Source organism: Orbicella franksi, chromosome 10, assembly GCF_964199315.1.
Source record: "Orbicella franksi chromosome 10, jaOrbFran1.1, whole genome shotgun sequence".
Taxonomy (NCBI): domain Eukaryota; kingdom Metazoa; phylum Cnidaria; class Anthozoa; order Scleractinia; family Merulinidae; genus Orbicella; species Orbicella franksi.
The window spans coordinates 29280550-29297102 of NC_138154.1; the positions used below are offsets into that span (position 1 = coordinate 29280550).

Here is a 16553-nt window from a genome sequence, read left to right on the forward strand (position 1 = left end):
AAAAGTACCCCTTTCGTATACCTTTTATCGAAAAAAACTGTACCCCTTTCACGTGCTTACTTAAGAACACTGCATCCCTTTTCTAAACCCTTGAAATGAAGTAAATGAACAATACTACAGGAGAACATCAAGCATTACCAGGAGAAATGTTAACCAAAAAACAGGTTTCATTTATTCAGTTCGATTCCTGTTCATGTTATATCTCAATGACAGATTTCCTTTCCGTTTCATATACCTCAACTTGAGAAATCCCTACCCTGTCATAAACCTGAAGACCTACAAAGGTACCTCTTTCGGGCGGAAATTCCTTATGCTTGTTTCTTGCTCTCCCAACTTTACGCGTACATCGATTATTCAGAATAGGACATAAATCCATGGTTGAGTATTTCGTTTCATAATGCGTTTTCAACTTCTAGCGGATTTGAAATGCCACCTGTAATAGCGTAAAGAGGTTTGAGTCAGGAGATGACTGTGGGGTTAAGGCGCGCGTCTAAATTGTATTTGTTGTGGAAAACAAAAATCAATTTGCTAACAAGTTTTAAATGACAAATCCAAACGAAGAGAAAGTCAATTCGTAGCCATTCTCGACCCCAGACCCTTCGCTTTCTTGATCGCGCGCGAAGGCTCTGGGGAACTCGGCGCAATCGTAGCCAAAATCTGGCTATGCTGGCGTCACAGCGCATGCTCAGTAGAAAACCAAAATGGCGGCTTATTTGGACGCAGCCGTTGTGTTTGCCTTAAAGAAAGCTGGAAAAGAGGAAAACTTTTGCTTAAAAGCTGAGCAAAAGGCAATTATCGAGGCCGTAGTTTGTTCTAAAAAAGACGTTTAGGTGTTTTGCCGACGGGTTTCGGAAAGTCCGTCGTTTTCCATCTGTTAAGTGATGTTTTTGACTTTGTTGATGCCAAAGGTCCACCTACGGAGCAACTTCAGAATACCCGGCCACTTTATTTACATGTGTCGGTGGGCTTTGAAGAACGAGGTATATAACAATAGTTGCTATTCCTATTCAATGAAATGCTAATAAGTGGCCGGGTATTCTGGAGTTTAGCCGAATTTGTTTTACCCTACATCTAACTTAACTACTTGTCAAATTAGATTCCGTTGGGAGTATTTTATCCTATTTACCTGTTTTCAGTGAAGACAATGCTAAAGCTATTTTTGACATTCTACCAAGTGTCCTAGGTGAGATACAGACCTAGATGGAGTTATGTTCAGTTCTTATGTTTTAATAAGTCATAGTTAAGTGGCTGGTTATAAACTATGCAAATGTCAACTCAAGTTCTCCCAAAAACACAAAAGGAAGTTTGGGAGAACTAGAAATATTGTGTGACCACGAGCTGACAGGCGAGTGTTTCCACAGCTTTTGCACGTCCTCCCAAACTTTCACAAATTTTTCCAATGTATAACCCGATAGAAACACCAAGAAAATGTTTTTATCTTTTTTTAGAAAAGAGCCCAAAGAAAATAATAAACAACATGACTAGGACAACTTTTTTGTTTTTCTATTGAGTTACAGAAATATGATTTTTAACTATTTAGGGCGCGTGTTTTCTTTGGGCTATTTTCTAAAATATGCATTGTTATTCATAGTTTACCCTGAAGAATGTTAGGATAAATGTGAGTGGATAGAAATGGTTTCCCTGGAGGTTATGAGTACATTTATGTGGATTACCTGTTGTTCTCAAAATGTCGATGGTACATGTACTTACTGAATTATCTTGGAAAACTGAGCACATTTAAGATCCTATAGGTATGCAAGTGTGTAAACTTACATAATTTGTAAAATTCTTAAAGCAATGTAAGATTGCTAAAGTTATGTTGGACTGACAATAAACTTTGTCCTTTTTAGATAATGTGCTTAGGATTTCTAACTTTACACTTTTTGTGTGACTAATTAGGACTGGTTTCATCCACATCCGACTCTTCATCAAAGTCGTTGTCACTCTCATCCTCAATATCATTGCTGCTATCCCCATCAGTGTCAGCTCCAGCAAATCTACAGGCTGCCAGTTTCCTTTTATGTCTAGTTAACCAAGCATCCAGTTTTACAGTGTCCAACTGGTCGAGGGCACTTTTTGGGATGGTGGGGAAAGAGTTGTGTTTAAGACCTGAAGTAAACACAAATGGTCTTCGACTATGTATAAGTTCAAACATTTCCCTCTCGTCATCTTGCTTACTCAGAGATGTGTGAAGGGTGTAGTCAGGAGCAATTTGACACTGTCTATCAAAATTATCTGAAACACCTTTCAAACCACGAGAAGCTTTTGTAGCCCTCTCTACTGCTGTGAGTGTCGTGTTAGCTACAAGATCCTTCAGAACAGTTTTGTGGCCTTTAACAAAGTGCTCTTGTTTAAGGTCATTGGCAACATTCTTCCCTTCACCACCTCTCCAGGTAACAAACTGTCCATGTATAATCCTATGGGCTACTTTCTGAGTGTAAAGGGCCTTAACACATGTTATAAACCGCATCTTTTAAAATCCATACTTCATTCGTCTTGGTCTAGATCTGAAATAAAGCATTAATAGTTTTGCATTTCTTAGATTACGTTCACCATCCCCCTCCTTTTCTGTATCATGCAGTTGCATCAGTTATGTGCCAAGTTGTATCACTTGCAAGCCATAGTTGAGTACCCTGTCATCCTTCTGTGGATCCTGTGGTGGTATGTTTGATATTGTAGGTTCTGGCTTGGTAAATGGTTCAGACTGAGGTTGTTGTTTGTTGTCCTCTTGACTTGCTTTTTTCTGACCACATAATGCTAAGAGGTTTTTCTGCCAAATCACATACTGTCCAACGTCCAGGTTGTGTGTGTTTCTTTCAGGACTTGCAGCCTCAACATGAGCTACATACACCAATGCAGTCTCAGTGTTGGTCACAATGTTGGGTGGAGGAGTTATTACTTTCCCCACTCCTAGTACTATAGGTCCCTGGTTAGGTACTTGTTGGAGAGGAGCAACAATGTGACCTGCAAAATGCATAACAGTGAATACAAGATGCATTTTATTCTTGCTCAAAAAGTGTATCTTAGTACTACATGTATATATTAAATATTACAAATTTTTAAAACTTCTCAGCAATTAAGTCATCTGTATTACCATTAGTTTTATCTGAAGAGTGAAATACACGTAGTAGCTGTACCATGAAATCTTTAAATAATATCGTGAATTAAAAAGCCAATGACCTGTAACAAAAAAGAGCCAAAACCATTTGTTTTTAGTGTACATAAATTTAACTTCATATAAAATGTAATCTATGTAATATGCACCTGGTTGGATGGGTGGTCTCTTTGCTCTGGTCAATGAATCTGTGTTTACTTCCCTTTGCTCTTGATCTTTTTGAAACATAAACAACAATGAGCCAATGAGAGCTATTAAAAAAATTGTCTTTCACTTGGTGATGTCCCTGATTAATTATTACCAGTAACATATTGGGTAAAAACTGTTTTAATGTCCACAAAAGGTTTTGACATGGTTTAAGTATTATATTGCATAATTTCAAAGTGTTTTGCGGGTGTTTGATTTATTGAACTTACCCCTACATGTAGCTGTCCCTTTCTCTCCCCATCTCCCTTGTCTGTTCCTGACAAGCACCTTAAGAGCGTAAATCCAAAAATATCGAGAATCGGCCGACAGAAGCGAAATAACGAATTTTTTCTTATTTGATCAAAAGAACCCATTTGGTTAACTATTTTCGGAAATGACATCAAAAGGTTCGATTTCCTTTTCTTTTCTTCAAAATTTGCAAACCTTGAAAATTCGGTCACAGGGCCTTCAGCGGTGGCCATGAGACTTGAGACGTTTTCCTAACATGTCCTTTACACAGTTTGTGGGGCATCTCTTAAACTTTACTCGGGACTAAATTTTGTTAAAAAATGTTTTTTTGTACAAAATAGTTAACCTTCGGAAGCTGAACCATTTACGGACCCAAAGTGATAAGGCTAATATTAACAAACTTTGAACTTGTCAAATGCCGTCTGTTATATTACAGTTAAGTGAATAAATATAACCAAATAAAAGCAGGTTCTTTATTCTACTCGCCTGGAAAAAATTACAGGTGGCCCGTAAAAACTATTCCGTTGACTAACGTGACATATGGCACATACTATTACATAACGACCGAATTTGACTACGCGAAACGTGTTTGTCGCCTTGCAGCATATGGAGGTGTTGTGATACAACGGTTTGAATTTCTTAAGGTTTGTATGGGAATGCAACGGCTTTGCTTGAAAAGTCAATTATTCTTATATTTTGTAAATAAAATCTACTTACCTGTAACGATGTTATGATGTCATAGGCCCTTCGGGCTTGCGCAGTAGAATGAGATGTTTCCCGGATGTAGTTGTTGTTGTATTACGGCTAGTAATGGCGGGCTTTTATGAGCTTCATTAAAACCGTTGTGTTAGCATCGTTTAGTCTCGTTTAGACTACGCTACATGGTGTCAGAAGTGAAACACACATAGTACTACCGCTCGTGGCCTCGCCGGAAGCCAACTTGGTGAGTTTTTTGAAATATTTTCTGTGAACTCTCCCGTCGATATTTCTGTACAAGTGTTATGCCTACCACGAGTGAAGAAGGTGGTGGCGCTTCGGTTACATAACCCTCGATGATACTGTTCCTGTGAATATACCGCTTCCAGATAGGATGGATTTAAGCGGTGGAAATCTTCCTGTCAAATGGCAACGATTCTCTCGAGCGTGGTCAAATTACGAAATCGCGGCTCAGCTAAAAGACCCCGAAAACCCGGGCAGAAATAAGGATCGACGGGCAGCCACGTTGCTTACGTGCATCGGTTCTGATGCATTAGACGTCATTGATGCTGTGGAGTTTGAGAACGAAGACCAAAGAAAAGACCCGGAAGTGATCTTAGAAAAGAGGAAACAATACTGCATTGGGGAGTGCGATGAGACCTATGAAAGGTATGTGTTCAACCGTCGGGACCAAGAGTCAAATGAATCAGTTGATGCTTATGTCACCGCATTACGAAAATTAGCGAAGACATGCAACTATGGGTCATTAACAGACTCACTTATTCGTGATAGAATGGTGGTGGGCATCAATGACAATTCTGCTCGTAAGAAGCTCCCGCAGACAAGCAAGCTCACTTTAGGACAATGTATAGACATCTGCAGATCTTCGCAGACATCAGCAAGGCAGCTAAAGGAGATGAATCAAGAGGATGTCCGTTTCGTGAAGGAAGACAAAAGAGAAACAGTTGACAAAAAGAAGACAAAGCTTCCAGAGAAGAACCAAAACGAGTCACTAGAACGCAAGTGCAAGTTTTGTTCAAGGCACCATCCTTTCACGAAGAAGAACTGCCCTGCATGGGGAACATCTTGCAAGAATTGTGGCAAGCCAAACCATTTTGCGGTGTGTTGCCAAGAATCTAAGAAGAAAGTGCTGTCTGTGGATTACACATCCGAAGATAAGGAGTATGAGTATGTGGCCGAGATTGAAGTGAAAGAGATGGTTCATGCATTAGCCTCCAGTCGTTCCCCTAACAAAGTTTTTTGCCACCTTACTGGTCAATGGAAACCACGAAAAGTTTCATTTAGACAGTGGATCAACAGTAAACATCATGACTGATAAGACAGTGTTAAAGCTCTGTGGCCAAAACGGCTTGAGTGAATTGGAAGAAACCCCCGTGACCCTGGTAATGTACAACCAGTCAGAGGTCAAACCCTTGGGCAAGAAGCGATTCAAAGTCGTCAACCCCAAGAACAATAAGAAATACAGCATTGAGTTTCATCTTGTTCATGGTGATTGTAAATCCATTTTGGGCTTGAGGGCCAGCGAACACCTTCAGCTGCTAACAGTCAACAGCCAGAATATCCTTTCTGTGGAGTCAAGCGGTGTAGAGGAGAAAAGTCCAAGGTGGAAGACTACATTTCGCAGTACACCGATGTGTTCACTGGAGAAGGCAAACTAGAAGGGCTACTCCACCTGGAGATAGACAAGAATGTCCAGCCAGTCCAGCTACCTACACGCAAAGTCCCCATTGCCCTCAGAGAGCCTCTAAAACAGAACTGGACAGATTGTCAAATATTGGAGTGATTCGGAAGGTAGATACACCTACGAACTGGATTTCAGCACTTGTGGTCACAACAAAGAAAAATGGCAAAGTTAGACTGTGTATTGACCCGAAACCATTGAATGAAGCTTTACAAAGAAATCATTACCCCTTACCTACAATTGATGATGTGCTGCCTCTGTTATCAAAGGCCCGTGTGTTCACGGTATTGGATGCAAAAAATGGGTTCTGGCACATACAGCTGGACGAGCCAAGTAGCTCTGCTACTACCTTTGGAATACCCTGGGGACGCTTTCGGTGGCTTCGCTTGCCGTTTGGTGTATCCCCAGCTCCAGAGGAGTTTCATAGGACGATTGATATTGCACTTGAAGGCCTACCAGGGCAGAAGGCTATAGCAGATGGCATCCTGGTGTTCGGAGCAGGAGACACCGATGAGGAAGCACTCAAAGATCATGACCGAAACCTGCGAGAAGTGTTCAACCGTTGTCGGCAGAGGGGCATCAAGCTCAACTCAGAGAAGATACAGTTCAGACAGAAGCAAGTCAGCTACATGGGCCACATCATATCGTCGGAGGGTCTCCGGGCTGATCCAAACAAGCTGAAAGCCATCAATGAAATGCGGCCTCCTACGGACAAGGAAGGTGTCCAAAGAGTACTAGGCATGATAAATTACGTGCAGAAGTTTGTTCCCAACCTAGCAGATTTGGCCAAACCACTGAGAGAACTTGTCAAGAAGGACAATGAGTTTGTCTGGGACAAAGAGGTTCATGGCCAGTGTCTAGATCAAGTGAAGCAGGTTCTAACCCAGGCACCTGTGCTCAAGTTCTTCGACCCCTAAAAGAAGACCGTACTCCAGTGCGACGCCTCTATGAGTGGTCTTGGAGCATGCTTGATGCAGGATGGGTACCCTGTGGCGTATGCCTCCAGGGCCCTGACGCCTACTGAGACTAATTACGCTCAGATAGAAAAGGAACTATTAGCAATTGTCTTTGGAGTTGAGCGATTTGAGGGCTATGTCTATGGCAGAAAGACCTTTATTGACACTGATCACAAACCCCTGGAGTCTATTATGAAGAAAAGTCTATTGAGTGTACCAAAGCGATTGCAGAGAATGCTGTTGCGTCTACAAAAGTTTTATTTAGAGGTTTCCTACAGAAAGGGTACCGAGATGCACATGGCTGATCCACTAAGCCGAGCTTACCTTCCCCTGGTTAAACAAGACACAGTTGACACCCAGGAAGTATGGAATGTTGCTGACACAAGATCACCAACAGAAGTTGAGACTGAGTATATAGACACGGCAGAGTCTGTGCCCATTCGGAAACTAACCTCGCAGGAAATCAAAAGTGCCACTGAAGTTGACGCAGAGCTCCAGGCATTAGCTCCTATTATCCCACAAGGCTGGCAAGAGAGAAGGGCTGGCGTACCCTCCCAGTTGCAGGTCTATTTTCCCTTCAGAGAAGAGTTGTCAATACAAGATGGTGTTGTGTTCAAGGATGAGCGCATTATAGTACCATCTAGCCTCAGGCAATGCATGATGGATAAAGTACATGCCAGTCACCTGGGCATTCAGGGGTGCCTCAGGAGAGCCAAAGAAGCCTTCTACTGGCCAGACATCTACAAGCAAATCACAGAATCCATCTCAAGGTGCAGCATTTGCAACAGCTACAAACCAGAGCAGCAGAAAGAACCTCTGAAATGTCACGAAATACCTACAAGACCATGGCAGAGCATCTCAGCAGACCTGTTCGAGCTCAATGGCACCCAGTACTTGATTACAACTGACCGTTATTCTAATTTCTTCGAGTTGGATATACTGACGTCTACGACAGCCAGAGCGGTCATTAACAAGCTGAAAACTCATCTGGTAAGATATGGTCTCCCAGACCGACTCACCACAGACAACGGCCCACAGTTCGACTGTGCTGAGTTCAGAAGTTTGCAGCCGAGTACCAGTTTGAACACGTTAAAACGTCTCCACGGTATCCTCAATCCAATGGGAAAGCTGAGAACAGTGTCAAAACAGCAAAAAATATCTTGACAAAAGCTGCTGATGCCAGCCATGATCCACACTTGTCTCTACTGGACTTCCGGGATACACCATCAGAAGGAATGGACAGCACCCCTGCACAGCGTCTCCTCTCGCGTAGAACCCGTACCGCACTACCCGTGGCTAGCCACCTGCTTCAGCCAAAAGTCATTCCCGATGTACACCTGAACTTGCAACAGAGACAAAACAAGCAAGCGCTCTCCTTCAACAGAGGTTCTAAAGAGTTGCAACCGTTAAAAGATGGCGATGTGGTGCGGGTCCGACCATTACCAGGTCATTCAAAGTGGTTTAAAGCGCAAGTGAGTAGTCAGGAAGCTCCACGTTCCTATCAAGTCCGCACAGAGGATGGTAGGCTCTACCGCCGAAACCGTTCACATCTATACAAAGTTCCTGAGAACTTTCAAGCGATGCCAGACGGAGAAATAGGGGAATCGAAGGTCAATGCTCAAACTCTACTCCCCACAAGGAAACCTACTGAGAAGACACTCCAGGTGCCCCCTGAACCTTCTGCGTTGCAGTTACCAGATGTCTCGCAGCCAGATTTACAGCCAGCCTCGCCAAGTTTTCCCCCTCCTGTCTCTACTAGAAGTGGCAGGATTGTTAGGAGACCCGCTTACCTCAGGGATTTCACCTCCTAGGAATCCAGTGTAAAGGCTTTTCGAACAGTTCTGAACAGTGAACAGTGTTAGATTTGTTTTGTTTAATCACTTTTCCTTTCGTCCATTACCTACCTTACCGTTCCTTCATTTCTTTGTTTTGCTCGTTCAAGAAGGGAGATGTAACGATGTTATGATGTCATAGGCCCTTCGGGCTTGCGCTGTAGAATGAGATGTATCCCGGATGTAGTTGTTGTTGTATTACGGCTAGTAATGGCGGGGTTTTATGACCTTCATTAAAACCGTTGTGTTAGCATCGTTTAATCTCGTTTAGACTACGCTACAGTAACGAATGCCGCGCAGCGAGCCTGTGCTCTTCCTAGCTTTCCCCGCTGAGACAAGTCCGTCCGCCGTTATTCCTGTATTCCACAGTATTCAAGCTGATAGTTCATATCCGTCCCTAACCGCGCAGTTCCACAAGGAAAATCTTTTCGTTACAATATACCTCTAAACACAGATGAAATTATAAAGATAGAACATACGAAGTTGCTGATGAAGATTTTTTAGAATAAGTTTGATTTTCCAATCACTATAGATTACTTTTGTCGAAGTGTCTTCAGAAAAAATTATCAGCAGACATAGATCGGCACAAAAGCCATACAATAGCACCATTAACCTAGAGATTTTTTATGCAAATACTTTGAAATCTCGAAATATTTTTCTTTTCCATCGGATAATAATGTACAAAACGTTAAGAACGTTATTCTTGTTGCAGGTAAGCGTTAACCATATTTCTGTTACGTCAGCTAATTACCTCTCAAACATTCCGTGTTTGTTTGTTTTTTCCTCATTGTCGATATTTGAGCCACTCTACCTTGTAAACTTCTCGTCGCCTTGCCCAATAATTTTTTTCTTGAAGGCGAAAGCGTAGTCTACTTTACGCGACTCAGCGCCGTTAGATCGACTGCGAATAGGTTACGAATAAGATTCGAAACGACTCTGCTCGCAGGGTAGCTGCGAAAGATCTTCAGAGAAATCGAGAGTTTTTTTACCCAGGCAGTGAGGCCTGGGTTTAAATTTCGGCTTTTTTTTTTTTTATTCCTCGTTCAGTCACAAATCGCCATCTGGTCTCTATGGCGCATGCGTCACCTGTGAATGCGTACAGCACATGGAATTTACAGAAGTTGTCGTCGTGAAAAGTTAGCACGGATTCCATGATTTCTGGGGCGATGAAACCATATACAAACGAACACACCGTTCGAGGTAGACCAACACTAAAGGACTTTAAGCCTTTTCGGAACGGGTCGGTCTGGAAGCCTTACGAGAGATCAATTTACGAGCGAACATTTTGAGTGAATTTATCAAGAATCATGTTATACCAAAGGAGCCATCAACCGGGGCTATCAACTCTTCAACTTGATAAAAAGGACAAAAAGCATCTTCAGAAGCGTGATCGTATGATCGTGAACCAAGTAGAATCCCAGCACGAACTCAAGAATGTCTGAGCAACAAGAGCAGAAAGCTTGGAAGATTTGGTATATACTTCATGGATGAATGCCATAAGTGCACCGAGTATTCTACCTCATGTAAACTACATTAGAGTATTCTACTTCATGTAGACTACACTGTAGTGACTCTCAATGATCTTCTGTCCCTAGCACTATTCACCTGTCCCTAACACTGATCATCTGTCCCTAGCACTGATCTTCTGTCCCTAGCACTATTCATGTGTTCCTAGCACTGACCATCTGTCCCTAGCACTGATCTTCTGTCCCTAGCACTGATTTTGTGTCCCTAGCACTGATCATTTGTCCCTAATACTGATCATCCGTCCCTAACAGTGATCATCTGTCCCTAGCACTGATTATCCGTCCCTAGCACTGATCATCTGTCGCTAACAATGATCATCTGTCCCTAGCACTGATCATCTGTCGCTAACAATGATCATCTGTCCCTATCGCTGATCATCTGTCACTAACAGTGATCAGATCATCTGTCCCTAACAGTGATCATCTGTCCCTAGTACTGATCATCTGTCTCTAACAGTTATCATATGTCCCTATCACTTACCATCTGTTCCTAACAGTGATCATCTGTCCCTAAGACTGATCATCTGTCTCTAGCACTGATCGTCTGTCTCTAGCACTGCTCGTCTGTCCCTAGCACTGATCATCTGTCTCTAGCACTGATCGTCTGTCCCTGTCACTTTTCATCTGTCACTAACAGTGATCATCTGTCCCTAACAGTGATCATATGTCCCTAGCACTGATTGCCCGTCCCAAGCACTGATTATCTTTTCTCAGCACTGATCACTCAACCTTAAAGGATTGTGGAAGTGTGGCGAAAGAAAAGAAAACTTGTCACAGTTAAGTGTTAACCGGAGAGTTTATTCGTAAACAAAACAGTTTCAGCAGCAACAATGATAACGCGTCCTTAAATCGTTTAGCATTACCTTTATGAATAAGAACACTTGGATTCTCAAATAGAACTTTGATATCCTTTAAACACAGCAAAATGCAACTATAAAAAATACTTTACTCAACTCAGTTATGGGTTCTTAAGGATCCAACAGGTTCTGTTGATGAATGAGTTCTCACGTGATAACGATTGAAACTTTCCAACTTTTTTCGTGACAGCCTAATTTTTATTGTGTACAGCATGCAATTAACAAATGAGTTATCATATTAAGCTGAATAAAACAAAAGATTAAGACTCTAAGCTACTTCGAGGCATTTTTAGTTAACTATTTGAATCTAGCTTTTCGATCCTCCACTAGCCAAACGCCATATAGCATCCGTCCTTCTATTTATATACGCTAGTTTCCTATGGATCTGTGCGAGGGTTTTGCGGCCATTAAAACGGGAGGAATTGCATTTTGCAAAGTCACTGTCAACCACAAAATTTTACAGAGTACATATATATTTTTTTTAGTGTGTTCTAAATTAGAAGAGGAAACAAAATTTTCTGTCATTTCAAGACCACAGTTCTCTAGCTGACTCCACCTCGCCGCAATATTATTAATGTTATTCTCTCTTAAATATTCAGTTCCTCGACGCCTCTTAAGAGAAGGTGGAGTAGAGAGCGTAGACTTCCTCTTTTTTTCTTGGCCATTACCTTTTGTGGGAGTGTCGATATTATTCATGCCAAAACTATTCTTACAGTTGTAGCACTTACAGTCTTTGCATGCTAAACCAGCAGTAAAACACGAGCATTTTGTTCTGTTTCTCCCTGTAACGTCTACGCAAGAAACTGTTTGTTCTACAGTGTCATTTTTTTTTGGGGGGGGGGGGCTTCTCCACACCGGCATTGCGTCAATTTCTTCGTCAATTTTTTCTCGTCAACATTGCCACAGGAGCGACACTTGCATAGGTCACGATCGCAGGCTTGGCCTCTTTTCACACAAGGACAGCGAGACTTTCCCCCCTTGTTGATACATGCAGCTTTATTTCGTGACTTTTGTTTACTGCCACAACTGCATCCCGTTTCCTTGGCAGGCTTGCATTCCGGTTCTTGTTCCTCATTAGATTCATCCTTAGTACGTACACCTAGACCGCAAAAAAGTAATTTTAAATATCGTTAACACGTTAATTTCATGTAAGTTTTAATGTTATTTTACCGTTTTTTAAAATATTTTTTCGCGCGCGCGATTATTGGTGTAAACTCGTCACGTTATTCGGTATATTTTCCAGTTAAATCTGGAAAATAACCTAGAATATACCCCAAGTGATATTCCCAAAGTTTGGAATTTACTTTCGCACGCTTAGTTTTCATCGCTAGAAAAGAGCCTGTTTGGATAGAATTTAACATTTTAAACATTCATCCTGGGATTATCAAAGGTAAAAATGGACTTCTGTTTTGGTTAATATTCATGTTTTTTAACACTGCAATTAGAAAGTAGACAGCAAATAGTTACATAAAAGCATAGAGTGTTATATTTCAAATTAGCATGTTTGTGTTATTGAGTCTTGTACAATTATAGAACCAAAGGGACTTTTTGTTGTACATTTTGACACAAATTTATGACTACAAAATTATTACATGTCGCAAATTGTATTAACATAACATGTTTTAATTGACATGAAAGAGACCAAGAACAGCATGGAAAAAATAGGTAGTAATAAAAAAAAATAAAATAAAAATATCAGCTGCAGAGTGAAACCAAATTTTTGTACGAAACTTATGAAATATGTTGATAAGGTGGTAAAATATATTGCCAATTTTTGAATTTTCAAGTTTTACAAGATGCGCATAATAAACTATCCATTTTTTAATATATTTTTTGAACTTTTCATGTTGTCATTGTGACAAGGAGTTTACCTTGTTCAGCTTCATCTTTGTATGCTTCAGACATTTCGTTTTTAAACTCTGAATTGTTCAATAACAAGGTGTCCAAAAACAAACTTAGCGTGGTGCATATATTGCCCTCTTTATTGCGATTGAAATATCCTTGATATTCCAATCATTTTTCGTTTTTACAATAACTTTTCTATCATGCAGAAACGAAAGTAGTAATGAATATTCAGCAGGTTTCGGTTTATATAAGCTTTTTTCGAGAGTTATTATTAATTGATAGTTAGTAATAATTTATGTATATACTCGTGATCAACTAATCGGACATCCTCTCCGCAGTGGTAACATCTTGTTAATCACTTGTATGACGGAATTGTACTCACTCAGTATTACTACCATTATTGATTTTTAGTTTCAAATTTCCTAACAGTAGTAGTAATAATGATAATAGCATTGATTTGTCTTTTCAATAATAAAGAGAGTTACATTTGACTGTGAAAACTTAGTTTCTTGTATGCATTCTGATGTCCATATATCCGTCCCTATGCCTAGCAGGCTTTACCTGTTAAATAAAATAAACTTAATTCTGTAAGATTAAAAAAGTACTACCCATGTGGCTTGAAAATTCCTATTTGGGAGTGGTAGATAAAGGGTTCTCTAATACCCAAAAATAGCGGGATACGCGCGCTATAAAAGGGCATAAGCTCCTCCCCCTAATTTTGAATTCACCCAAAAAACCTTGCTTCACGCTCTGACAGTATTCTACAATACCCGCTGGGATCAGCTTGACATTACAAATAGATCAATTATTCGCATGGACATTGAGAACAGTGGAAGAATATCCCTTTATAATCCTATTGAAAAAATGATTCCCTGAAATAGAGAGAAGTAGAGACACCGACACTTAAGTTCATTTACGACTCACCTTTCGAGTATTCAAATAATCGCCAACCATTTCATATTTGATCCGCGCACTTCAACGGTGATTGACAAATGAGCCTAGGTCTTTTTACTTATATTTATATAGTGCGTCTTTGTGTTTAAGTCTATCACAAGTCATTGTTAGGTTTCCCAATCAAATTCACCGGTAGTCTGGTATCCATTTATAGTTCCGCGTAGACAGACGCACTGTAAAAGTAAAGTGTCTTGCCTAAAAACACTGAGTCTTTTCGTGGGAAGTTTGGAGAGCACTAGACTTGCGCTTCTTTCATGCACTCCAAACTTTCAGAGTGCAGCCACTAAACAATTAGATTATGAGCTCGAGATTTTTAATAAGCGCGAAGCCCGAATAATACACTGAAAGGAACTAAAGAACGCGAAGGAGCGGAGGTCATTATATATGGTTCATAACCGCTACATACGTTCTATTTAAAGATTACATGTGCTCGAGATCTCTATCGAGTAATCTACATCTACATATTTGAGTTGGCAGAAAAAACAAAAGGTAATCGAAAACTGCATGTGGATGCCGGTAGTGATAGGCAGATTTAAATTATTAAGAAACTCTAAGTACGAAAAAAGCTTTAGGTTGAAGAGCATTACATGTAAAGAAAAGAAGAACACGACCTACTAAGTAAACATCAACATTTTAATTGATGAACTCAAGTACAATGGATTGTAATTATTGATATTTTTTACAACATTTGGTTTTAAACAGAAGTAACTCCAATGTATACAAGATGAATTGTTTAATGATACCTCGTTTTCTGAACAAACTTGCCCTTGACAAGAGATTAGTATTTTTATAGTATGCGGAAGGCAAGCTAAGAGAATTCTGGCATCCACTAAAAAACAAAGTATTAAATTTAGAATCGCTCAACATTTCTGAAAAATATGGAATACTTTCAAAGGGTTTCATTATAATTTGTGCGGACTTTTATTGACGACGGAGTTAAAGCGCGAATATGTTCAACGTGAGTGGAGGAATATCGAGTTTTTGTAATATTTCCAGGGTTGAAAATGTCTTGAACTACGTACAAAGCTGAACTAATACTTGAAATTGCTTGACATTTGTAAACAAGATCTACTATTCAAGGAAGAATTGAATGAGTCATTCGGTGGAAACTCCCACCTATTTAAAAATGACGGGGATGCTCGTAATACCTCTCAGGGATTAAAAAAGAGGTTTTGGAGCCAATAAGGATGTTCCGCCTCAAAAGGTGCACAGCGGGAATTTTTTGCGGTAGCTTTAAGGATATCAAGCCGTAGAAATTTGACAGCAGGTAATGTATTGTTTTCATATGTATAAAATTGGTACCTCTTAGGCAGTTCTTTTCAAAATTAAATTAAATTAGGCACAAAAGATCTCTGCTAGAGGCAAAAGAAAAATGCTAGGGACAGATGATCACTGTTAGGGACAGATGATCAGTACTAGGGACAGAAGATCAGTGCTAGGGACAGATGATCACTGTTAGCGACAGATGACGTGTGCTACAAACCGATGATTGGCACTAGGGACAGATGATCACTGCTAAAGACAGATGATCATTGCCAGGGACAGATTATCAGTGCTAGAGAAGACAGATGATCAGTACTAGGGACAGATGATCACTGTTAGGGGCGTATGATCACTGTTAGGGACAGATGATAAGTGCATCATTGCCAGGGACAGATTATCAGTGCTAGAGAAGACAGATGATCAGTACTAGGGACAGATGATCACTGTTAGGGGCGTATGATCACTGTTAGGGACAGATGATAAGTGCATCATTGCCAGGGACAGATTATCAGTGCTAGAGAAGACAGATGATCAGTACTAGGGACAGATGATCACTGTTAGGGGCGTATGATCACTGTTAGGGACAGATGATAAGTGCTAAAGACAGATGATCAGTGCTAGGGACAGATGATCAGTGCTAGGGACGGATGACCAGTACTAGGGACAGAAGATCAGTGCTAGGGACCGCTGATCAGTGATAGGGACAGCTGATTGGTGATAGAGACAGACAATCAGCGCTAGGGACAGATGATCAGTACTAGGGACACACAATCAGTGCTAGGGACAGATGATCAGTGCTAGGGACAGGTGAATAGTGCTAGGGACAGACAATCAGTGGTAGGGAGAGATGATCAGTGCTAGGGACAGATGATCAGTAATAGGGACAGGTGAATAGTCCTAGGGAGAGAAATCAGTGCTAGGGACACACAATCAGTGCTAGGGCCAGATGATCGGTGCTAGGGACAGATGATCAGTACTAGGGACACACAATCATTGCTAGGGACAGTTGATCAGTGCTAGGGACACAGAATCAATGCTAGGGACAGATGATCGGTAATAGGGACAGGTGAACAGTGCTAGGGACAGACAATAAGTGCTAGGGACAGATGATCAGTGCTAGGGACACACAATCAGTGCTAGGGACAGATGATCGGTAATAGGGACAGGTGAATAGTGCTAGGGACAGACAATAAGTGCTAGGGACAGATGATCAGTGCTAAGGACACACTGTCAGTGCTAGGGACAAAGGATCAGTGCTAGGGAGAGACAATCAGTGCTAGGGACAGTTGATCAGTGCTAGGGACAGATAATCAGTGCTAGGGACAGATGATCAGTACTAGGGACAGGTGAATAGTGCTAGGGACAGACAATC

The 16553-nt window shown here is 41.0% G+C and overlaps 1 protein-coding gene across 1 annotated transcript; it reads left to right on the top strand.

Annotated features, from left to right (window-relative positions):
* Window positions 1-4640: 4640 nt before the first annotated feature.
* On the top strand, window positions 4641-5582 carry LOC145501810 (uncharacterized). The gene has a single exon (XM_081481201.1). It carries the CDS (start codon window positions 4641-4643, stop codon window positions 5580-5582), a length of 942 nt encoding a protein of 313 aa, XP_081337327.1.
* Window positions 5583-16553: the final 10971 nt, after the last annotated feature.